Raw genomic sequence first — 26,716 nt, 5'->3', positions numbered from 1 at the left:
CACAAGATTTTCACAGAGTAACCTGACCGCCATAGTGTCCCTACATTTCATTTCTTTTTACGAATTAAATGACAAAAAAATAATTTTATTTTCAAATATGTGTATGCATCTTTATTTAGATTTATTTCATTTCATTTAATATCTTCAATTCTCAAAAATAGATAGAACTTAAAACATAAATAAAATCATAATTATTACATATATAAGTATGTGATAGTCAAACAATTTTGTATACATTTTTTAAATTCATGTTTTTTTTTTTTGTAATAAAATACTAGAAGAGCGAACAAAGAAAAATGAAATTGAAAAGAAGGAAAATTATGGATATGAATTCACAAAGAAAATGAAACTTAAATTAAAGAAAAAATGAATTGATCGAAAAGAATGTGAAAATGAAATACGATAAAATTATAAATCTTAAAAACGAAAAAACTAATGAAAAAATAAATTCTATAATATTCATAATAAAAATAATAAAAATTATAATAATATTGATAATAATAAAAAACAAACGGAAACCAACAATATTTATCTTTTTTTGTTTACATTACATTTTGATACTAAAAATATGTATTTATAAAATGTATATATTATTATTACAAAAAGGTTTTTTGTTTCATAAGCAATAATAATATATATTTGTTGTAGGTATATATATATTTAAATGTGATAGCAAGCAAGTGTATAATTTTTCTAAATAAAATAAAAAAACAAACACTCATAAAAAATATTGTAATATTTATAGTATTTTTCTATACAGATTATAACAAATGAGGGGGGTAGGGGAATTGGTTGGTTGTGATAAAACTATAATTGTAACAAATAACATTTTATTGTTTTTTTAATATGTATATATGTTTGTGTGTATGTCATATTTAAAGCACATTGGTAAGTTTGTTTTAAATAAAAATAATTTGTTTAAATTGAAACAATTCTGAAAAGGTGATTCAAAGCTATTTGTGTAATTTGTAACTTTCTTTTTCGTTTAGCAAATTTTCTTCAGTGTAAACAATTTAAGAGAGATAGAGAGAGAGAGAGTGGCCGCCAGAACACATAACCTTAAACAAACTTGTTTTCAAATGATTTGTTTTCAGGTATATCTTCGCCTACACAATAAGAGCAGTGAATTTTGAGCCTAATTCAGCCAAAATAACTGCATGTGTACCTTAACAAATTGCTTGAAATCGGTCCTAACCTCAAAATTTCAGCAAAAATTGCATTTTAGTTTGTTAAAATGAAATTAATTTGTCAAAAGTGTTAACAATTTGGGTATAGTTTTCAGTGGTCTAAAGGTCGGCATTTTAGCTGTTTATGTTTGCAACAATTTTAACAAAACTAACCTCAAAATTCAAAATTAAAAGTCCAATAACTTTCTTAAAAGAACATATTTTAGAAAACCGCTTGCACATTTTGGCATAATTTTTACAGGCTCTAATAGTAAGTTTACATTTACGAAATCCATTCGATTTCAACTGTCAATTCCATTGCTTAAACGTCAAATGAAATCCAATGGATTTCAGATGAGTTTTCATTTGACGTATACGCAAAGGAATTGACAGTTTAAATCTAGTGGATTTCGTAAATGTAAACCAAGCATAACTGTAACTATTTTTTGTGTTCATGTGTGTAAAGGTTTTGTGACATAACCTCAAACTAAACTTTTTTAAATCTACTGATTTGAGTGCAGTAACTTTAGAAATTGATAAACGATTTACTTTTGAAACGAATTCAGTAATTTTTTAAAACGTTTTTAGTTGAGAATAAAATGAAATCGTCCATAACCTCAAAATTTAAAAACCAAAACACCTTATCATTTCCTTTAACTTCGTTTAAAGAATTGATTTAGGAAAGCTGCTTGCACAGTTAACATGTTTTAGCATGCTCTAGCTGTAACAACTGTTTGGGTTTATGTGTGCAAGGAATTTATGACATAACCTCAAAGAAAAAATTTTAAAATCGACTGATTCGAATGAAAAAAATTTTAAAAATTGAAAAATGATTTACTATTGAAACAAATCCAGTAATTTATTAGCACGTTTACACGCGAAAAACTAATAAAATCGCCCCTAACCTCAAAATTTAAAACAACAAAATACGTTATAATTTGTAAAAAGTAATTGATATTTTAACAAAACCTGCAAATATTAGCATGCATATCGGTTATCTGCTGATTTGCATTATAGTTTTTCTATCTAAACAAACTTTTTCTGAAAACTAACCTCAAAATTGTAATTTGAACCCAATTTAACTTTTGCAAATGAATTGATTTTGAAAAACTGTTTACACAGTTTATTATATTAAATCATGCTCAACTTAGCACTAGATACTTGGTTCATGTGTGCAGCCATTTGGTTACCTAACCTCAAATACGAATTTTTGAATAAATTGATTTTCATTTGAAAATAACTCAGATTCATAAAAGAGTAGCTACTGAATGTAATTCATACAAATATGGGCATGTGTGCAACCAAAAAGTGTACAAAATCGTCCCTAACCTCAAATTTATGGCTCAAATCACATCCAAATATGGAAATATAACAAGATTTTAAAATAAATCTTGAAAATATGTTTACAAATTTGTCAAAATTCTTCAATCCGTATTGAGTTTTACAAGTTTAAGATATTTTTAATGAAACTATATTCAAAATTCAAACTTTGATTTTGATGGCGGAAAATGCCAATTCTTTGGAATGAATGGTGGCGAACATTCGCTGGGTTAACAACATGTAGTTCCCATTACTTTCCGTTCTCCCTCTATATGGGCATTGACGGACACAATCCCTTCTTTGCTTTCTCTCTCCCCTTCAACAAAGTTTCCCTATATTGTTGTCTCTACTTAAACTGATGTACTATTACCGCAATGGGTGACACTAATAAATCTTCGGGGCATTGGTTTTGGTGGAACTTGAGGCTTTGTTGGTAATTGTGGCTTTGGTTGTGGTTGTGGTGTTGATGGTTGTTGCGGTTGTGTTGTTGGTTCCAATTTCGTTTTAGAACATTTATCTTTTTCCTGATATTCAACATAACCCGACTCATCGCTACATTCCGAATCGGAATCTGGTTTACTGTCACGTTGACGTTGACGCATTCTCCTTGGCCGGTTTGATGATGATGATGAAGATGTCAAAGATGATGATTGTTTAAGAGAACTCGTCGTATTCACATCCATAACAGTGGCCAAATCTTTAATGGAGTTGTTGGGTGATGAATCCATTTTGAGGGTAATGGAAGAGGAGCTACTGAAAGTGGTGGCAGCATCACTGTTATTGCGGCGTCCCTGTAACTGCTTATACAGGTCATTTTGTTCGGCAATGATTTCCGATTCCAAAGAGGAGGCCTCCATATCATCGCCGGTATATTGTTGGGAAATCTGTTGCAATTGCGACTGCCGGAACTGCAGTGACAAGTCATCTTGATTATTGGTCACGGTGCTTGCTGTTTCACAACCACTTGATATAGAACCTTCATCAGCACTATCGTTGTTTATAAGCCTCTTGCCCATATCATTCGCTCCCACAACGGCTTGCTGCAAAGTTGAGGAGGCCGAGGAGGTATCCGATGATATTGATGATTGTTGTTGATGTTTGTAGCGCAATGATTCTCTTGCTCCCACATTGGTTTCCAAACTACTGCTGCCCTCATCACTGCTCAGTGATAAATTGGCCATTTTACGCATTGAATGACGATGTAACATATTCAAAATAGCAGCCTGACGGAAATACATATCATCCTCTTCTTCACCCAAAAAATCATCTTCACCATCACTGCAGACACCAGAACGTCTCAAAGAAACTATCGGTGATGATTCTTCATATTGCGACTGGTTACTGCTTGGTTTGAAATCATTCATGGGATCAGCATTTGGATCAATGTTTATGGTTGGTGTCAGACTCAGGGGTTCACCATCATCTTCGTCGCCATTCACCACCATGTCACATCTCAAATCACTTAAACTGCCACAACTACTGCTGTTCTTTTTGTGTAGCTGACTCTCGAAATAGGGCATTAGCTCATTGGCTAATGAGGCCTTACTGTCGTAGTTGTTGTGTTTTAAAATCTTTTCAAAATCATCCGAGTCATCGGAGCCCTCGGCACTCTGTAGACGACACTCTTCTTCAATGGTTTTGCATTCAGTTACTTTGTTCTCATTTGGTTTGGTTTCCATGCAACACTGTTGATTCTGGCAGCCATTGTTGGCTGAATCACATGTTGAGGACGATGATCCAGCTGTGGCATAACTAACTGGTCTAGCCTTGCCAGTTCTCCTAATCGAATGGCCACGACGACAACGTCTGCGACCCAATGTCATGGCTGGATAGAGAGAATCCTTTTGACAACATGGTTTCATTTCTGGTTCATTGGTTTCTTCAGCCTCTTCACCCTCCTCACCAATGGCCTCTTCAATGGCCATTAGCTTGGGAGCCGATTTTGATCTCTCCAATGGCGGTCGATAGTTGTTACTGCCCACACTGAGGAGGATTTTGCGACGCGGCAAACTGGGATTATCATAGACAGCATTTGCCAAACTGAGACGGGCGTTCTGTTTGAGAATTTTTTCACGTTTAAATTCACGCAGAGCACACTCGAGATTAGCCTGGACGAGAAGAAGTAGAAGCAAGGAGGAATTAATATCATAAAAAATAACACAAAAAATGTGTCTTTCCATACCTTTAAAGTATCACAGATTTCTTGCACTTGTTTCTCCTTACTGCACAACACTGCATGGCATCGTAGTTCATGTTTCAGCTTCCTACCCTCATGGCGATAAATCCAACAGAATACTCTTGGATAGTTCTTTGGTGCACAGCAGTGTGTTATGCGATTGGCCCAGTATTCGGTTAGTCCGTGTTGTCTTGTGGTGGCTTTTAGGCCGGAGGCACATACTTTCAGGCGCATTATAACATCGGGTTTATTGTTTTGGGTATAATTGCGCCAGAGTGTGTTCAATTGTTTCTCCACGCAGCCTTCACCTGAAAGGGGAAGAACAAAAAAAAAAAATGGAAAAATTAAATAATAAAATTTCCGAATTTGAAAAAAAAAATATCTTTAGAGAAATACTTTAAATAATACACTATTTTAGAAAAATAGTGAGTTTCTAAAATTGTTAAAAATCGCGGATTTCTAAAATGTTTGAAAAGATTTTAGAAATCCGCGATTTTTAACAATTTTAGAAACTCACGATTTTTGAAAAAGAAGTAGTTTTAAAAATCCACGATTTTTGATTCTTTTAATTAAAAAAATAGTTAGTTGAGAAATATTATTTAAGCAAATAATTAAAAAAATCTAAATCAATAATCTTAAAAATCCACAATTAAAAAAAATATTTTAAAATATTCACGATTTAAAAAAATATTTTAAAATATTCTTAGAAAATTCCACGATTATTGAAAAAAAAACTAATATTTAAAAAATATTTTTCAATATTCTTAAAAAATATTTTTAAATATTCTTAAAAAATATTTTTAAATATTCTTTAAAAATTCACGATTATTAAAAAAGGTTTTAAATATTCATAGAGAAATTTAATTTACTTTTAAATATTCTTGAAACGATTATTAAAAACATATTTTTGAACATTTAAAAAACCCACGATCATTTAAAAAAATATTTTTAAAAAATCCACCATCATTAAAAAAAGGTAAAAAATTCCCGTTTATAAAAAAATTTTTAAAAAAATCCAGGTTTATTAAAAAAATATTTTTAAAAAATTCACTATCATTAAAAAACATTTTCATAAAATCCACGATCATTTTAAAAAAAATTCACGTTTATTAAAAAAATATTTTTAAAAAAATCCACGATTATTAAAAAATTATTTTTGAATATTTTTAAAAAATCTACGATTATTAAAAAATATTTTTGAATATTTTTAAAAAATCCACGATTATTAAAAAATATTTTTGAATATTTTTAAAAAATCCACTATTATTAAAAAAATATTTTTAAAAAATCCACTATTATTAAAAAAAATATTTTTAAAAAAATCCACGATGATTAAAAAATATTTTTAAAAAAATCCAGGATTATTAAAAAAATATTTTTGAATATTTGTAAAAAGTCCACGATTATTAAAAAAATATTTTTGAATATTTTTAAAAAATCCACGATTATTAAAACAATATATTTGAATATTTGTAAAAAATCCACGATTATTAAAAAAATATTTTTGAATATTTTTGAAAAATCCACGATCATTAAAAAAATATTTTTGAATATTTTTAAAAATCCACGATTATTAAAAAAATATTTTTGAATATTTTTAAAAAATCCACGATTATTAAAAAAATATTTTTGAATATTTTTAAAAAATCCACGATCATTAAAAAATATTTTTAAAAATCCACGATCATTAAAAAAAATTCAGGTTTACTAAAAAAATATTTTAAAAAAATCCACGATTATTAAAAAAATATTTTTGAATATTTTTAAAAAATCCACGTTCATTAAAATTTTTTTTTTGAATATCTTTAAAAAATCCACGATTATTAAAAAAATATTTTTGAATATTTTTCAAAAATCCACGATTATTAAAAAAATATTTTTGAATATTTTTAAATAATTCACGATTATTAAAAAAATATTTTTGAATATTTTTAAAAAATTCACGATCATTAAAAAAAAAAATTTTTAAAAATCCACGATCATTAAAAAAAATTCAGGTTTACTAAAAAAATATTTTAAAAAAATCCACGATTATTAAAAAAATATTTTTGAATATTTTTTAAAAATCCACGATCATTAAAAAATTTTTTTTGAATATTTTTAAAAAATCCACGATCATTAAAAAAAATATTTTTCAATATTTTTAAAAAATCCACGATTATTAAAAAAATATTTTTGAATATTTTTAAAAAATCACGATCATTAAAAAAATATTTTTAAATATTTTTAAAAAATCCACGATTATTAAAAAAATATTTTTGAATATTTTTAAAAAATCCACGATTATTAAAAAAATATTTTTGAATATTTTTCAAAAATCCACGATTATTAAAAAAATATTTTTGAATATTTTTAAAAAATCCACGATCATTAAAAAAATATTTTTAAAAATCCACGATCATTAAAAAAAATTCAGGTTTACTAAAAAAATATTTTAAAAAAATCCACGATTATTAAAAAAATATTTTTGAATATTTTTAAAAAATCCACGATTATTAAAAAAATATTTTTGATTATTTTTCAAAAATCCACGATTATTAAAAAAATATTTTTGAATATTTTTAAAAAATCCACGATCATTAAAAAAATATTTTTGAATATTTTTAAAAAATCCACGATTATTAAAAAAAATATTTTTGAATATTTTTAAAAAATCCACGATTATTAAAAAAATATTTTTGAATATTTTTCAAAAATCCACGATTATTAAAAAAATATTTTTGAATATTTTTAAAAAATCCACGATCATTAAAATTATTTTTAAAAAATCCACGATCATTAAAAAAATATTTTTAAAAATCCACGATCATTAAAAAATATTTTTAAAAAATCCACGATTATTAAAAAAATATTTTTGAATATTTTTAAAAAAATCCAAGATCTTTAAAAAAAAATTTTTAAAAATCCACGATCTTTAAAAAATATTTTTAAAAAATCCACGATCATTAAAAAATATATTTAAAAAATCCACGATCTTTAAAAAATATTTTTAAAAAATCCAGCATCATTAACAAATATTTAAAAAAAATCCAGGATCATTAAAAAATATTTCTAAAAAATCCACGATTATTAAAAAAATTTTAAAAAATAATCCACGATTATTGAAAAAAATATTTTAAAAAAAATCCACGTTTATTAAAAACATATTTTTAAAAAATTCACGATCATTAAAAAAATATTTTTAAGAAATCCACGATTATCAAAAACTATTTTATAAAATCCACGTTTATTAAAAAAATATTTAAAAAAATTCACGTTTATTAAAAATATTTTTTTTAATTACGACTATTAAAAATATTTCTAAAAAATAAACAATTATTAACAAAATGTAAAAAATCCACGATTATTAAAAAAATCCACGTTTTTTAGAAAATATTTTAAAAAAATCCGCGTTTATTAAAAAATATTTTTAAAAAATTCATGGTTTTTAAAAAATCCACGCTTTAAAAAAATACTTTTAAACAATTCACGATTATTAAAAACAAATTTTTAAAAAATCCACGATAATTTAAAATTTTTTTTAAAAAATCCACGTTTATTAGAAATATATTTAAAAATCCACGATCATTAAAAAATATTTAAAACGTGGATTTTATTAAAAATATTTTTAAAAAATCCACGTTTATTAAAAATATTTTTAAAAAATCCACGTTTATTAAAAATATTTTTAAAAAATCCACGTTTATAAAAATATTTTTAAAAAATCCACGTTTATTAATAATATTTTTAAAAAATCCACGTTTATTAAAAATATTTTTAAAAAATCCACGTTTATTAAAAATATTTTTAAAAAATCCACGTTTATTAAAAATATTTTTAAAAAATCCACGTTTATTAAAAATATTTTTAAAAAATCCACGTTTATTAAAAATATTTAAAAAAAATATTAAAAAAAATTTACGATCATTCAAACATATTTTTAAAAAATCCACGACCATTAAAATTACTTCTAAAAAATTCACGATTATTAAAAAATATTTAAAAAAATTCACGTTTGTTAAAAAATATTTTTAAAAAATACAAGTTTATACAAAAAAATATTTTTAAAAAAATCACGATCATTAAAAAATTTTTTTAAGAAAAATCCTCGATTACTAAAACATATTTTTAAAAAAATCCACGTTTATTAAAAATTTTCTATTAAAAATATTTCTAAAAAATACACTATTATTAAAAAATTTAAAAAAAATCCACGATTACTAAAAAAAAATATTTAATAAAGTCCACGTCTATTAAAAAAAATAATTTTAAAAAATTCACGTTCTTTAAGCAAATATATTTAAAAAAATCACGTTTTTTTTAAAAAAATAATTTTAAAAAATTCACGTTTATTAAAAAAATATTTTAAAAAAATTCACGATTATTAAAAAATATTTTTAAAAAATCCACGATAATTAAAAAAATATTAAAAAAAGTCCACGTTTATTAAAAATATATTTAATGAAATCCAGGATTAATAAAAATATATTTTAAAATATCCACAATTAATTAAATTTTTTTTAAAAATCCACGATTTTAAAAAAATATTTTTTAAAAATTTACGACTATTAAAAAAACATTTTTTAAAAAATCCACGTTTGTTGGACAAAAATATTGAAAAAAATATGTTTAAAAAATCTACGATTTTAATAGTAGTAAAATTTTAATAAAGTGTATTTTTAAAAAATCCACGTTTATTGGAAAAAATATTTAAAAAAAAATCCACGTTTATTAAAAAAATATATATTTTTAAAAAAATCTACAATTTTAATAGTCGTAAATGTTTATTCTTTATGTATTTTTAAAAATCCACGTTTATAGAAAAGTAATTTTTAAAAAATCGACATTTATTGAAAAATATATTCTTAAAAATTATTGAAAATATATATTTAAAATATCTACGTTTAATTTAATAAAAATCCACGTTAATGGAAACAATCCCCGTGTATTTGAAAAATATTTTTAAAAAAATCCCCGTTTATTAAAGAAGTATTTTTTAAAAATCCACTTTTACCGGAAAATATGTTTTAAAAACTTCATGTTTGTTAAAAAAAAATATTTTTTTAATCCACATTTTTTATAATTCTACTTTTGTTGAATGTATATATATTTTTTAACCCACATTTGTTGGAATTTTTTTATATCCACATTTATTGGATTTTTGTTAATCCACGTTTATTGGAAAAAACTATTTTTTTTAAATCCAAGTTTATGGGATTTTTTAGAATCTATAGGATTTTTTTTAAATCGATGTTTATTGGAAATTCTTTAAAAATCCACGTTAATTAAGACCTGGCCTTTGATCGCTTTGAAACATTTGTCGCATGAGACCCAACAAATTATTGTGTTTACTCTTTGTTTTTAGTTCGTACTCACCTTTGGCCCATCCAGTTAAAACATTGCCCAAATAGGAAACTTTAAATTCTGGATCCGGTGAACTGATATCAATGCTGTGGGTGCGACGCCACCACAGTTTACCCAAACCACGTGATAGGGTGCGCATTGCCTTTGAACTCAGATCACCACCATTACGATGTTCTTGGAAATTTTCCAAGGCCATAAGATGACGATCTAAGGTATCAACTTTGGATTTATCTTCTTTTTTCTTCGAAGAGGAGGACGAGGAGGAATCTTTGTTGGTTTTGTTATTGGCCGCCACAACATCACCCTCTTCTTTGGCATAACGTTTGAAACGCTCTAAGTAGGGGCCGCTGGAGCGACGGCGTCCACCAAATGTATTAAATTTACCATCCGCCAGTTTCTTTTCATCCTTATCGAATTTTTTGGCATTATATGTGTTGCCCAGCAGGCGGGAAAGGGAAGAAGTTTTACTGAATTTTTTGTGACGTGGTGGTGTGCCAATTGGCACTGATGGGGCTTGGCAAGGGAAGCCATTATCTGTTGTGGATTTTTCCGTTGTTTCATGTGTTTCCGCTGGTGATGAGGGGTTGGAGACTGGAGATGATTTTGTGGATGATGTGGTGGATGATTTTTTGGAGAAACTAAATAACGATAAACGCTCCTTTGGCACTTTAGCTGAGGGTGTGGTTATTTGTTGTTGTTGTGGTGTTTGGCTTTTTGTTACCTCATTTTTTAAATTTATAAAATTGTTGTTGTTGTTGTGATTTTCTTGTACTTTAACAAAATCCACTTCATCTTTGGATTGGTCGGCCACATCATTGCTATGGTGTTCCATGGTTGTGCTGGTGCTTATGGTCTGTTGTTGATCAAATGTTGTGGCATTCATTGTGGAGCAAAGCCTATAATTATGACCGTTGTTTCTGGTTTACTAAAGTGGTGAATGGGGCCCGGAATTCAATACCCAATGGCCTTGTTGATAATAATATTTCCGTTTCCTGTCTTCGCTGGAATTTCCTTTATAGACCAATAATTATTTGCGTTTTTCTTGATGTTGTTGTTGCTGTTAATACTACTGGCACTGCACTCATAATAATGGGCTGCAGTTTATGCCTCCAAAAATAACAACAGCAAATTGCATGCAATTTTTAATGAACTGTAAAGAGACGAAGAAGAGAGAGAGAGAATGAAGGAAAATAAATATTTGTCTGAAGATAGGCAGGCAAGTGTTATAACAAATTATGTAAATATGTATGTATGTTGCTTTTGTTCGTTTGTAACGCCACTTAAGAAATGGCAGCTGTTTCTTAAGAAAATTTTTAAATACATTTTTTACAAAAAATAAAAAAAAAAAAATAGTAAATAACAACAACATAACAGCTTGTTTAACATATGGCAAATATATGGGCACCGCCATAAGGGACGCAAGAAAATATTCTTAAAAAATTCACATTTATTGGAAAAAAAAATTCTTAAAAACTTCACGTTTATTGAAAAAAAAGTATTCTGAGAACATCCAAGTTTATTAGAAAAAATATTGTTAAAAAATTCACCTTTATTGAAAAAAATATTGTTAAAAAATCCACGTTTATTGGAAAAAAAATTTTAAAAAACAGGCGTTTGTTGAAAAATATTTTTAAAAAAATTCAAATTTATTAGAAAAAAATCTTAAAAATCCACGTTTTTTTTGGAAAAAAAAAATATTCCTAAAATATCTATTTTTATTGGAAAAAATTATTCTTACACCCATGTTTATTGGAAAAACTATACTTTAAATAACCACGTTTATTGGAAAAACTATTATTTAAAAATCCAACTTTATTGCAAAAAATATTCTTTACAAATGCACGTTTATTGGAAAAAATATTCTTAACATCCAAGTTTATTGGGTAAAATATTCTTAAAAATTTGCGTTTATTGGGCGAAATTTTTTTTAAATGGATGACCCCATAAACCGAAATACGTTATTTTTGTTCCACAATTCTTCCAGACATTTCCCACATTATCAAAAAATATAAACATATTGTTGTTTAATTGTTTATTTAGCAAAAAAGCACACTTCAATTTTGTAATAGTTAACTGTAATTACAAAAAAAAGACAAATACATAAATAATTAGCAATAATTATTATTATTTTACATGTCAACAATACGTATAAGCGAGACTGCCAATTTGAATTAGATGGATGGGTTAATGTGGTGGAATTTTCGAAAAACAACAAACACAATCGGATGGCAACAACAAGTTATTGCAAAAATCCCAATAAATTGAAAAACGAAAAATACAAATTTGTCAGGAGTTGAAGTAAAATAATTATTTAAATTTCAACGACACATGTCTTTTTATTTTTTCAATGACAAGTAAAATGTTGGGTTATTGGCCAAATTATTACATACACACCATAATTGCCGGCTACGTGAAATTTGCACGCATTGTAATGTTTACAATATAATTTTGTTTGCAACAACAAAACAGGTTTTTATTTATTGAAAAAAAAAAATAATAATAATAATAAACAATTCATATAACAAAATTTACGAAATGATCTGGAACAGGCTTTGGGCTATATAAAATAACAAATAATGCCAATTTTGTTAAAAACATCACAAAGTATCTAAGCCGTTGGACCATTGAACCGGACTGGTTTTATATATGCATCTACCGGGACAAAAAAATACAAAATATGCAGTGTCTCCATATAAATTCGTTTGGTTTTAAAATAGGGACATTATTTAGAATTTAATGAAAATTTGTTTAAAATGACACTTTTCTTTATATCCTAACATAATCTATAAACCCTTGCACACTTTAACCGGACTTGTTCTATGCGAACAACCACCTGGCCATAAAAATATAAAGTATGCCGTTTCTTTATATCAATTCGTTAAGTTCAAAAATATTGCCGACATTATTTCTAATTTAGTGAAAAATGCTAAAAATGCTAATTTTCTTTATAACCTCACAAATCATATAAAACCTCTGCACACTTGAACCGAACTAGTTCCATTTAAACATCCATCTGAAACCGAAAAATACAAAATATATTGTTTCTCTATATCAATTCCTTTGACTTTAAAATATGGACATTATTTTTAATTTAGTGAAAATGTTAAAATTCTTTATAACCTCGCAAAGCATATTAAACCTTTGCACACTTGAACCGGATTAGATCCATTTGAACATCCACCTGGATACGAAAAATACAAAATATGCCATTTCTCTATATCAATTCGTTTAGTTCAAAATTGTCGACGTTATTATTCACTTATTAAAATTATTTTATAAAAAATTTGAAATTTCTTTATAACCTCAAAATGCATATAAAACCTCTGCACACTTAAACCGGTCTAGTTCCATTTGAACATGCAGTTTGACTCTAAAAATACAAAATACGCCGTTTCCCAATATCAATTCGTTTCGCTTTAAAAAATTTACATTTTTTCTAATTTAGTGAAAATTAAAAAAAAAAGAGTTTTATTTATAACCTCAAAAAACATTAAAAACCTTTGCACACTTGAACCGCACTAGTTCCATTTGAACATCCATCTGAACCCGAAAAATACAAAATATGTAGTTTCTCTATATCAATTCCTTTGGCTTTAAAATATGGAGATTATTTTTAATTTGGTGAAAAATATTAAAAATTGGATTTTTCTTCATAACCTCACAAACCATATGAAACCTTTGCACACTTGGACCGGATTAGTTCCATTTGAACATGCAGTTGGACTCTAAAAATACAAAATACCTCGTTTCCCCATATCAATTCAATTCGCTTTAAAAAACTGACATTATTTCTAATTTAGTGAAAACTAAAAAAAACGAATCTTCTTTATAACCTCACAAAGCATTAAAAACATTTGCACACTTGAACCGAACTAGTTCCATTTGAACATCCCACTGAACCCGAAAAACACAAAATATGTCGTTTCTCTATATTAATTCCGTTGGTTTTAAAATATGGACATTATTTCTAATTTGGTGAAAAATATTAAAAATTGGATTTTCCTTCATAACCTCACATACCATATGAAACCTTTGCACACTTGAACCGGACTAGTTCCGTTTGAACATCCATCTGAACCCGAAAAATACAAAATATGTCGTTTCTCTATATCAATTCTTTTGGCTTTAAAATATGGAAATTATTTTTAATTTGGTGAAAAATTTAAAAAATGCGAATTTTCTTTATAACCTCGCAAAGCATATTAAACCTTTGCACACTTGAACCGGACTAGTTCCATTTGAACATCCACCTGCATACGAAAAATACAAAATATGTAATTTTTCCATATCAATTCGTTTAGTTCAAAACTGTCGACGTTATTATTCACTTATTAAATTTTTTTTATAAAAAAAAAAAATCGAATTTTCTTTATAACGTCACGAAGCATATAAAACCTTTGCACACTTGAACCGGACTAGTTCCATTTGAACATCCATCTGAACCCTAAAAATACAAAATATCCCGTTCCTATATATCAATTAGTTTGTCTTTAAAATATGGTCATTATTTCTAATTTGGTGAAAATATTAAAAATTTAATTTTTCTTCATAACTTCACATACCATATGAAACCTTTGCACACTTGAACCGGACTAGTTCCATTTGAACATGCAGTTGGGGACTAAAAATACAAAATACGCCGTTTACGCATATCAATTCGTTTCGCTTTAAAAAATTGGCATTATTTCTAATTTTGTGAAAATTTAAAAAATACGAGCTTTCTTTATAACCTCACGAAGCATATAAAACCTTTGCACACATGAAGCGGACTAGTTCCATTTGAGCATATAACTGATTCCAAAAAATTCAAAATATCCCGTTACTATATATTAATTCGATTAGCTTAAAAATAAAGTCGACATTATTTCTAATTTAGTGAAAAAATTAAAAAATGCGAATTTTCTTTATAACCTCACTGGTGAATTTTGTAGAAGGCTCTTTTCTGTGTAAATAGAGTCAGGTAGATTTCTTTTAAAGGCATGTGTTCGAAGAATCTATGTTTAAAAATAACCGACTGCCTGTCACAAAATAATGGAACAAATGTCGTGCCCAAAATAGTAAAGATAAGAAAGGGTCTATAATAAATGTATTTTCCATTACCAACGCAACGTGTGGGTGCATGATGTATTTATAGACACAGCGTGCATTTCTAATGTGCGTGTAAACAAAATGTATGTGTATGTGTGTTATTGTTAGATTATAAGATTTAGGTTTAAATATTTTGTAGGAAATAAAGAGTCTCTCTAAAGCAACGAAACGAACAACATCGCTAACGCGGGTGTTTTCATTCTCTTAGTTTATTTTCCGTTGGTTTCTTGGGAGCATTTGTGATGAGACTAGGAGTCGTCTCATCATTTGGTGACCCCGACGTGATAGTTCACGTAGTGTAAAAAAATACTGCTGTGATAGGCGACGTGATAGGCTCGCGGTTTCGAAAAAAAAAAAGAAATTTGTGTAGTTTATTCGTGTTAAGTGTAGTGACGTGGTAGGCTCACATTTTTAAGAAAGAAAAGTGTGGTAGTTTACGCGTAGTGTTATAACGTAATAGGCGCGTAGTCAAAAGTGACTACGTTAGGTTTATTCGTTCGGTTATAGAAAGGCGCACAGTCGAAGCAAAGATTGTGTTAGGCCAATTTTTATAGCTACTAATAAAAAAATAAATAAAGTGACAAAAAGTGTATTTCGTGAAAATGAATTTTCAAGATTTCATCCAACATCAAAGGGTGTTGGGCGAATACATTGTTTCGCTTTATTTAGAACTGAGCAAAATTGCTCAGAAAAGTGTAACCAGGGAAACAAGGGAAAAGTTGTTTAAAGTTGGTAGTTCCTTCACGGAAGCAAGAAGGGAGTTTTTAAACAATGATAGGGAGCTCCGTGATATGGGAAAATTCTCATATGAAATGCATAGCATATTCGCCTCAGGTGTGCGGTATGCAATAAAAAAGTTCGACTTCTTAAATCGTCAAGTAAGGATAGATTTTGGGATCGAATCAAAGAAGGATTCGTTAGATACACGAATTCTTTCTAGATATAAATATATAGCTGAGATGGACAGCTTAAGTCCATTGGAACAGTATGAAAAAAGATACATACTGCGCCATACTACTACATTAAAAGGCGGTTTAATAAGAAATGTTGAGTATATTTTAAATGATCTGGAGACTGAGATAAGAAATGAGTCTCCAAAGGTAGAAGATATCAAAGAAAGATACAATACTGCATCGTCAATATTGATGGAATATTTGAGGGAGTTTCCTAAAGAAGATGATCTCGTGGAATATTTCAACTTTTTAAAAATATGTTATCAAATAGTGCGAAGTGGGAAATTTTCTGGAGTAGCACCTAAAGAGATGAAAGTAAAAGATTATGAAGAAGTCAATGGGAAATGGGTTCCCAAGTTAAATACTAGACAGGTAGATAATAATTCAATTAGGAAAATTGAAAATGAAAACGTTCGCGGTGATGTTTCGCGGAAGTTTAAAAGTGAAATAAATCGAATACGTGAAGAAAATGAGCGATTGAAGGCCAGGTTTGATCAAAAAGCCACTGCTTGCTCAATTGCTGAGGAAAATGCTCGTCTGTATGAATCACGAGTTGAAGACCTGAGGGCCAAATACAATGCTGCTAATGCTGAAAAAGAAAAGACCGTCGAGGACCTTGATGAATTAAGAAAAGAGTTCGAGTATCAACAAAAGAACATTCAGAGTCTGCGTAACGAACTTACCTTCAAGGACCAAATTCATGCAGAAGAAATTAATGAATTGCGCACTCGTCTTTCTGCACAGTATGAAGCCACATTGCAAGAGTTGCGTGCCCAATTCGAAGGACAAATGAGTTCTAGTCGTGCTGAAATTAATATCATGAAGAGCCGAATTGTTGCATTGGAATCTACAAATGCTGCAGTGAATGCCCGAAATTATGATTTAGAGAAATTGCTCGACAATGAACGTGCACGGCATGTTACTGATTCCGCCAATATGGAAGCTGAACTACAATGTTGCCGTGATGAAATGGCACAGCAGCTACAAGAAAGTTCTGCCTACGACAACCTACTGTGTGGCGAAGAAGATAGTAGCCAAACGGAATGGGTTGTAACCAGCAGAGAGGATGACATCGAAATTTCCAATGGTGATCCTAAGGCAAGGGTACAACAGAAAAGTACCAATGAAGTGCAAATCGATGGCGGTGCTACCGTATCTCAAAGGTTTGTAACGGATACAGCACAAAAACCACCAACAAAAATAATGATGAAGCCACGAAAATGGAAAAGTGTAGAAAACATAAGGACAACGATATATAATGCCAATGAAGAAGAAGTTGCCGGTGCAGATCGTGTCAAACGTACAATTATACGTCATGTGTCAGGTCATCGTATAATTAACGAAGGAAGTTTTAGTGGTGAGAAATATCCTTTACGAAGAAATTGGATATACCACGTCTTTTATCGAGGGAAAAGAAGTCCTCATCCATACTGGTTGCTGAAGGTGTTGGGTGCCATCACCTAGAATTAATCCATTATAAGTCTTTATGTTGTTTATTATTAACTTAGAAAATAAGTAATGAAAAATATTACATTATGATAATGATAATGATAATATTCCTATTTAGTAAAAAATAACAGTCATACAATATTGTTAAAAGATTAGAATACACTAAGACCCGAAGAGTGTTTAGTTTTGTATCTAAACTATTTTATGTAAATTGAGTCAGATAGATAGCAAGGTAGAAAATGTTCAATGTCTCTTAAAAGATTAGGATCTTTTAAGGCGGGGAGAATGGTGAATTTTGTAGAAGGCTCTTTTCTGTGTAAATAGAGTCAGGTAGATTTCTTTTAAAGGCATGTGTTCGAAGAATCTATGTTTAAAAATAACCGACTGCCTGTCACAAAATAATGGAACAAATGTCGTGCCCAAAATAGTAAAGATAAGAAAGGGTCTATAATAAATGTATTTTCCATTACCAACGCAACGTGTGGGTGCATGATGTATTTATAGACACAGCGTGCATTTCTAATGTGCGTGTAAACAAAATGTATGTGTATGTGTGTTATTGTTAGATTATAAGATTTAGGTTTAAATATTTTGTAGGAAATAAAGAGTCTCTCTAAAGCAACGAAACGAACAACATCGCTAACGCGGGTGTTTTCATTCTCTTAGTTTATTTTCCGTTGGTTTCTTGGGAGCATTTGTGATGAGACTAGGAGTCGTCTCATCACTCACAAAGCATTTAAAACATTTGCACACTTGAACCCGACTAGTTCCATTTGAACATCCACCTGGATACGAAAAATACAAAATATGCAGTTTCTCCATATAAATTCGTTTAGTTCAAAACTGTCGACGTTATTATTCACTTATTAAATTTTTTTTATAAAAAAATCGAATTTTCTTCATAACCTCACAAACCATATGAAACCTTTGCACACTTGAACCGGATTAGTTCCATTTGAACATGCAGTTGAGCACTAAAAATACAAAATACGCCGTTTCCGTATATCAATTCGTTTCGCTTTAAAAAATTGACATTATTTCTAATTTTGTGAAAATTTAAAAAAAACGAGCTTTCTTTATAACCTCACAAAGCATATAAAACCTATGCACACTTGAATCGAACTAGTTCAATTTGAACATCCACCTGAACCCGAAAAATACAAAATATGTCATTTCTCCATATCAATTCGTTTGGTTTTAAAATATGGACATTATTTTTAATTTGGTGAAAATTTTTAAAAATGCGAATTTTCTTTATAACCTCACGAAGCATATAAAACCTCTGCACACTTGAACCGAACTAGTTCCATTTGAACATCTACCTGGATACGAAAAATACAAAATATGCCATTTCTCCATATCAATTCGTTTAGTTCAAAACTGTCGACCTTATTATTCACTTATTAATTCTTTTTTTAATAAAAAATCGAATTTTCTTTATAACGCCACGAAGCATAGAAAACCTTTGCACACTTGAACCGGACTAGTTCCATTTGAACATGCACTTGGATACTAAAAACACGAAATATCCCGTTTCTATATATCAATTCGTTTGGCTTTAAAATATGGGCATTATTTCTAATTGGGTGAAAAATGTAAAAAATTGGATTTTTCTTTATAACCTCGCAAAGCATATTAAACCTTTGCACACTTGAACCGAACTAGTTCCATTCGAACATCCACCTAGATACGAAAAATACAAAATATGCCATTTCTCCATATCAATTCGTTTAGTTCAAAACTGTCGACTTTATTATTCACTTAATAATTTTTTTTTATAAAAAAATCGAATTTTCTTTATAACGCCACGAAGCATATAAAACCTTTGCACACTTGAACCGGACTAGTTCCATTTGAACATCCACTTGGACAAAAAAATAAAAAATATGTCGTTTCTCTATATCAATTCCTTTAGCTTTCAAATATGGACATTATTTCTAATTTGGTGAAAAATGTTAAAAATTGGATTTTTCTTTATAACCTCACAAAGCATATAAATCCTTTGCACACTTGAACCGGACTAGTTACACCTGAACGTCCGACTGAACACTAAAAATACAAAATATGTAATTTTTCTATATCAATTCGTTTGGCTTTAAAATATCGGTATTATTATTTACTTATTGAAAATTATTTAAAAAATCGAATTTTCTTCATAGCCTCGCGAAGCATATAAAACCTTTGCACACTTAAACTGCACTAGTTCAGTTTTAACGTCCACTTGGCCACAAAAAATACAAAATATGCAGTTCCATTTTTTCCTAATTTATTGAAAAATGTTAAAACATAGGATTTTTATTTGTAACGAAACATATAATTCCTCTGCACACTTGAATCGAACTAGTTCCATTTGAACATCCAAATGAGCCCGAAAAATACCAAATAAACCGTTTCATTAAATCAATTCGTTTAGTTAAAAACATCGGTATTCTTATTCGTTTATTGAAATTGACTAAAAAATCGATTTTTTTTAATAACCTCCCGAAGCATATAAAACCTTTGCACACTTAAATTGAACTAGTTCAATTTTAACGTCCACTTGACCACATAAAATACAAAATATGCAGTTTATTTATATCAATTCGTTTGGTTTTAAAATATGGGAATTTTTTCTAATATAACGAAAAATTTTAAAACATAAAACGAATTTTCTTTATAACCTTGCGAATCATATAAAACCTCTGCACACTTGAACCCAACTAGTTCCATTTGAGCGCCCAACTGAACACGTAAAATACAAAATCTGCAGTTCCTCTATATCAATTCGTTTGACTTAGAGGAACACGTATTAGTAGCCACCAAATTTATTTTTTTATTCAAAAATATTTTTTTTCGTGCATTATCGCGTATTTGAAGGATATTTTCAACACTTCAAAACTTTAAAAAATAAATATGGGAATATATACATATGTGATTAAAAAAAACACAATAGGTATATGACTTAAAAATCTAACCCACCCACCTCTGGAAATTCGTAGAAAATAAATAATCCTCAGGAGAAGCAGCTTCTTTAAAATTGATTTTGTTTTTCAATATTATTTTAATTTTTTTATTTTATATATAAATTATTTATAAATTTTTAAAATCTTTAATATCACAATTTGATTGATTTTCTTCCTTCTTTTGTTTCACTCAATATGTGTGCTATAATAAATTTTAACACTTTCTTAAGACACAGCCTTCATGGAAGAATGGTTGTTTTTTTGTTGTGGCAATAGGTTTTTGGTTTGGTGGGGGAATATTTGGAATGCTAATTTTTGGTGTGGATTTGTGTTCACAATTTTTGTTGTTGTTTCTTTTTTGGTTTTACTTCTTTAGGGGACTTTTTTTGAGTAACTTTAATATTTCACTCAATATTTATTTTTTTTCTTCAGCAAATATCAATAATCAATGGAATATTTTCTCATTATTTTTGTGGTGTTAAATGGTTATTAATTTTTGTCGTTATTTTTTTTCTATGTCAATTTATTTGATTTTCGATTTTTTTCTTGAAGACCATTTTTTCTTTAATTTGCACTAAGATTTAATGCACTTGTCACGCCGGCCCGCTCGCTGGAGGCCCACCACGAATATCACAGTTGAAAATCTTTACAAAAATGGATGATGGTGCAGATTTTGGTTTTTTTTGGTAGCTTCACTGCTGCTGCTGATAGGGTGATCGCTTAGATCAAATTGCTTTCAATTAACACTTCACCAGTATTCAAATAATGCTTTCGTTGTTGTTGTTGTTTTTGTTGGTAATACGGAAATATTCCCACACATAAAACAATGGCGTTTTTTTTTCTTATTTATCTTCTTCTTTTTTTTGGTTTCTTCAAAATTTCGTCGAAATATTCCGCGCTAAGGGTTTTGGGTTTCAATGTTTTTTTTTTTCTTTACACAAAACGGGGCAAAACGACGACTATGAAGATCAATGGTTACAAAAATACGAAAATCCGAATGTCGTAGAAAATATTCTTTCTACCGCATTAAGCCACGCGCACGTTAAGCAGCACCTGAATGAATGAATGGCTGTTAACTGTCTGGCTGTTTTAATTTCTTCAAATAAATATTCAAGCCATTACGGCAGAACGTTTTATCGAAAGACAGCAATATCAGCAGGCAGCAGCAACAACAACAACAAATAAACGTCGTACGTATTTAAGCATTATCTCCTGAATATAGTACGACCGCGATGACAACGAAGACGACGACAACAAACACTGAGAATGAGTGAGAATATTGTCTTTGATCGTTCGTAGGTTTGTTTGCCCAACGTCCATACGACGAGCCCATAAGCAATTTGGGAGGGGGAGATGGGATGGGAGAAACAATTTGTAAGAATATCAAACACAAATGTCATCAAAATGTCCAACTTATCTACATAAAAAAAAAACTAAAAAACATGGTAGTTTTAGAGAACTACAGTGAGTGACAGAAGTGGGTAAACAGCGTGAAGAAATTCACTTCTTCCATGAGTAAGCCTTCTCAAGGAAAGCCTTATTCGCCAGGCTCAATAGCAAATTTCCTATGGAAATCACTAAACAGCCCGGGGCTGAAAAGCAATTTTCCTCTAGAAAATCTTATTCAGCCAGGCTGAATTAAAGTTTTCCTAAAGAAAACCTTATTCAGCCAGGCTGAATTGCAGTTTTCCTCTAGAAAATGCTTATTCAGCCAGGCTGAATTGCAGTTTTCCTATGGAAAACCTTATTCAGCCAGGCTGAATTGCAGTTTTCCTATGGAAAACCTTATTCAGCCAGGCTGAATTGCAGTTTTCCTATGGAAAACCTTATTCAGCCAGGCTGAATTGCAGTTTTCCTATGGAAAACCTTATTCAGCCAGGCTGAATTGCAGTTTTCCTATGGAAAACCTTATTCAGCCAGGCTGAATTGCAGTTTTCCTATGGAAAACCTTATTCAGCCAGGCTGAATTGCAGTTTTCCTATGGAAAACCTTATTCAGCCAGGCTGAATTGCAGTTTTCCTATGGAAAACCTTATTCAGCCAGGCTGAATTGCAGTTTTCCTATGGAAAACCTTATTCAGCCAGGCTGAATTGCAGTTTTCCTATGGAAAACCTTATTCAGCCAGGCTGAATTGCAGTTTTCCTATGGAAAACCTTATTCAGCCAGGCTGAATTGCAGTTTTCCTATGGAAAACCTTATTCAGCCAGGCTGAATTGCAGTTTTCCTATGGAAAACCTTATTCAGCCAGGCTGAATTGCAGTTTTCCTATGGAAAATCTTATTTAGCCAGGCTGAATTTCAGTTTTCCTATGGAAAACCTTATTCAGCCAGGCTGAATTGCAATTTTCCTATGGAAAACCTTATTCAGCCAGGCTGAATTGCAATTTTCCTATGGAAAACCTTATTCAGCCAGGCTGAATTGCAGTTTTCCTATGGAAAACCTTATTCAGCCAGGCTGAATTGGAAATTTCCCTATGGGAAATGCATATTCAGCCATTCAGAATTAAGGTTTTCTGTTAAAAAGTCCTTAATATTACTCACTTTTGCCCCTTAGTGTTGACGACCAAATGCTCATCACACCTACCTGTCTTATTATGCTCGATAGACGAGTCTATTTGAGTCTATATTTCAAACGAAATTGTGTTCGGTAGGTTTTTTTCTCATAGATACATTTTCATCCTGGTCAGCATGTTTGAATTTGAATTCTTGGAACTTTTAAATGAGTTTCCTATGGAAAACCTTATTCAGCCAGGCTGAATTGCAGTTTTCCTATGGAAAACCTTATTCAGCCAGGCTGAATTGCAGTTTTCCTATGGAAAACCTTATTCAGCCAGGCTGAATTGCAGTTTTCCTATGGAAAACCTTATTCAGCCAGGCTGAATTGCAGTTTTCCTATGGAAAACCTTATTCAGCCAGGCTGAATTGCAGTTTTCCTATGGAAAACCTTATTCAGCCAGGCTGAATTGCAGTTTTCCTATGGAAAACCTTATTCAGCCAGGCTGAATTGCAGTTTTCCTATGGAAAACCTTATTCAGCCAGGCTGAATTGCAGTTTTCCTATGGAAATCCCAAATCGAAAACACAACTCTCGTGATTTCTTGTGGTCATAATTATTAGATCGATCGGTATGGACAGACTTCGATTAACTTTGTTATGAATACTGATTCGATTTTCAACAAGTTTTTAGCACTTGAATTAAATACAAGAAGCAACAAAAACAACATATTAACTCATTTAAAAGTTCCAAGAATTCAAATTCAAACATGCCAACCAGGATGAAAATTTATCTATGAGAAAAAACTTACCGAACACAATTTCGTTTGAAATATAGACTCAAACAGACTCGTCTATCGTGCATAATAAGACAGGTAGGTGTGATGAGCATTTGGTCGTCAACACTAAGGGGCAAAAGTGAGTAATATTAAGGACTTTTCAACAGAAACCTTTAATTCAGCCTAGCTGAATAAGGTTTTCCAAAGGAAAATTGCCATTCAGCCTGGCTGAATAAGCATTTTCCATAGGAAAATTGCCATTCAGCCTGGCTGAATAAGCATTTTCCATAGGAAAATTGCAATTCAGCCTGGCTGAATAAGCATTTTCCATAGGAAAATTGCAATTCAGCCTGGCTGAATAAGCATTTTCCATAGGAAAATTGCAATTCAGCCTGGCTGAATAAGCATTTTCCATAGGAAAATTGCAATTCAGCCTGGCTGAATAAGCATTTTCATAGGAAAACTGCAATTCAGCCGGGCTGACTAAGGTTTTCCATAGGAAAACTGCAATTCAGCCGGGCTGACTAAGGTTTTCCATAGGAAAACTGCAATTCAGCCGGGCAGACTAAGGTTTTCCATAGGAAAACTGCAATTCAGCCTGGCTGAATAAGGTTTTCCATAGGAAAACTGCAATTCAGCCTGGCTGAATAAGGTTTTCCATAGGAAAACTGCAATTCAGCCTGGCTGAATAAGGTTTTCCATAGGAAAACTGCAATTCAGCCTGGCTGAATAAGGTTTTCCATAGGAAAACTGCAATTCAGCCTGGCTGAATAAGGTTTTCCATAGGAAAACTGCAATTCAGCCTGGCTGAATAAGGTTTTCCATAGGAAAACTGCAATTCAGCCTGGCTGAATAAGGTTTTCCATAGGAAAACTGCAATTCAGCCTGGCTGAATAAGGTTTTCCATAGGAAAACTGCAATTCAGCCTGGCTGAATAAGGTTTTCCATAGGAAAACTGCAATTCAGCCTGGCTGAATAAGGTTTTCCATAGGAAAACTGCAATTCAGCCTGGCTGAATAAGGTTTTCCATAGGAAAACTGCAATTCAGCCTGGCTGAATAAGGTTTTCCATAGGAAAACTGCAATTCAGCCTGGCTGAATAAGGTTTTCCATAGGAAAACTGCAATTCAGCCTGGCTGAATAAGGTTTTCCATAGGAAAACTGCAATTCAGCCTGGCTGAATAAGGTTTTCCATAGGAAAACTGCAATTCAGCCTGGCTGAATAAGGTTTTCCATAGGAAAACTGCAATTCAGCCGGGCTGAATAAGGTTTTCCATAGGAGAACTGCAATTCAGCCAGGCTGAATAAGGTTTTCCATAGGAAAACTGCAATTCAGCCGGGCTGAATAAGGTTTTCCATAGGAGAACTGCAATTCAGCCAGGCTGAATAAGGTTTTCCACAGGAAAACTGCAATTCAGCCTGGCTGAATAAGGTTTTCCATAGGAGAACTGCAATTCAGCCTGGCTGAATAAGGTTTTCCACAGGAAAACTGCAATTCAGCCTGGCTGAATAAGGTTTTCCATAGGAGAACTGCAATTCAGCCTGGCTGAATAAGGTTTTCCATAGGAGAACTGCAATTCAGCCTGGCTGAATAAGGTTTTCCATAGGAGAACTGCAATTCAGCCTGGCTGAATAAGGTTTTCCACAGGAAAACTGCAATTCAGCCTGGCTGAATAAGGTTTTCCATAGGAAAACTGCAATTCAGCCTGGCTGAATAAAGTTTTCCATAGGAAAACTGCAATTCAGCCTGGATGAATAAGGTTTTCTTTAGGAAAACTTTAATTCAGCCTGGCTGAATAAGGTTTTCCATAGGAAAACTGCAATTCAGCCTGGCTGAATAAGGTTTTCCATAGGAAAACTGCAATTCAGCCTGGCTGAATAAGGTTTTCCATAGGAAAACTGCAATTCAGCCTGGCTGAATAAGGTTTTCCATAGGAAAACTGCAATTCAGCCTGGCTGAATAAGGTTTTCCATAGGAAAACTGCAATTCAGCCTGGCTGAATAAGGTTTTCCATAGGAAAACTGCAATTCAGCCTGGCTGAATAAGGTTTTCCATAGGAAAACTGCAATTCAGCCTGGCTGAATAAGGTTTTCCATAGGAAAACTGCAATTCAGCCTGGCTGAATAAGGTTTTCCATAGGAAAACTGCAATTCAGCCTGGCTGAATAAGGTTTTCCATAGGAAAACTGCAATTCAGCCTGGCTGAATAAGGTTTTCCATAGGAAAACTGCAATTCAGCCTGGCTGAATAAGGTTTTCCATAGGAAAACTGCAATTCAGCCTGGCTGAATAAGGTTTTCCATAGGAAAACTGCAATTCAGCCTGGCTGAATAAGGTTTTCCATAGGAAAACTGCAATTCAGCCTGGCTGAATAAGGTTTTCCATAGGAAAACTGCAATTCAGCCTGGCTGAATAAGGTTTTCCATAGGAAAACTGCAATTCAGCCTGGCTGAATAAGGTTTTCCATAGGAAAACTGAAATTCAGCCTGGCTGAATAAGGTTTTCCATAGGAAAACTGCAATTCAGCCTGGCTGAATAAGGTTTTCCACAGTTTTCCTATGGAAAACCTTATTCAGCCAGGCTGAATTGCAGTTTTCCTATGGAAAACCTTATTCAGCCAGGCTGAATTGCAGTTTTCCTATGGAAAACCTTATTCAGCCAGGCTGAATTGCAGTTTTCCTATGGAAAACCTTATTCAGCCAGGCTGAATTGCAGTTTTCCTATGGAAAACCTTATTCAGCCAGGCTGAATTGCAGTTTTCCTATGGAAAACCTTATTCAGCCAGGCTGAATTGCAGTTTTCCTATGGAAAACCTTATTCAGCCAGGCTGAATTGCAGTTTTCCTATGGAAAACCTTATTCAGCCAGGCTGAATTTCAGTTTTCCTATGGAAAACCTTATTCAGCCAGGCTGAATTGCAATTTTCCTATGGAAAACCTTATTCAGCCAGGCTGAATTGCAGTTTTCCTATGGAAAACCTTATTCAGCCAGGCTGAATTGCAGTTTTCCTAT

At 30.8% G+C, this 26,716-nt stretch overlaps 2 protein-coding genes across 7 annotated transcripts in view; one reads left to right on the top strand and one right to left on the bottom strand.

The window, feature by feature from the left end:
- Positions 1-625: 625 nt before the first annotated feature.
- The window catches only part of LOC141399744 (uncharacterized), a 239,377-nt gene continuing 213,286 nt past the window's right edge, over positions 626-26,716 (bottom strand). For 2 of the 6 annotated variants that reach the window (XR_012411927.1, XR_012411932.1), the window contains exons 7-10: positions 10,018-11,155; positions 4,669-4,970; positions 1,596-4,594; positions 626-1,431 (exon numbers count right to left, since the gene is read on the bottom strand). Coding sequence is in view for 3 of the 6 variants with exons in the window: in XM_073979023.1 (XP_073835124.1) it covers positions 2,837-4,594; positions 4,669-4,970; positions 10,018-10,888 (2,931 nt within the window). In the remaining 3 variants the exon portion in view is untranslated. Of the gene's footprint in view, positions 4,595-4,668; positions 4,971-10,017; positions 11,156-20,457; positions 21,520-26,716 lie in introns of those variants that run through there. The other 4 variants (XM_073979000.1, XM_073979012.1, XR_012411935.1 and 1 more) reach the window with 3 other exon arrangements.
- LOC141389392 (lamin Dm0-like) lies at positions 16,356-17,510 on the top strand. The gene has a single exon (XM_073960876.1). The coding sequence runs from the start codon at positions 16,356-16,358 to the stop codon at positions 17,508-17,510; it is 1,155 nt and encodes a 384-aa protein (XP_073816977.1).

This window comes from Musca autumnalis, unplaced genomic scaffold (genome assembly GCF_047663935.1).
Source record: "Musca autumnalis isolate F117 unplaced genomic scaffold, ASM4766393v1 scaffold_1, whole genome shotgun sequence".
Classification (NCBI taxonomy): domain Eukaryota; kingdom Metazoa; phylum Arthropoda; class Insecta; order Diptera; family Muscidae; genus Musca; species Musca autumnalis.
Note: the sequence above shows the minus strand (reverse complement) of the source record. Positions and strands in the feature narration are given on the sequence as shown.

Excerpts from the sequence above, each read along its gene's own strand:
- LOC141389392 (XM_073960876.1), top strand. The coding sequence starts at position 16,356 with ATGAAAGTAAAAGATTATGAAGAAGTCAATGGGAAATGGGTTCCCAAG.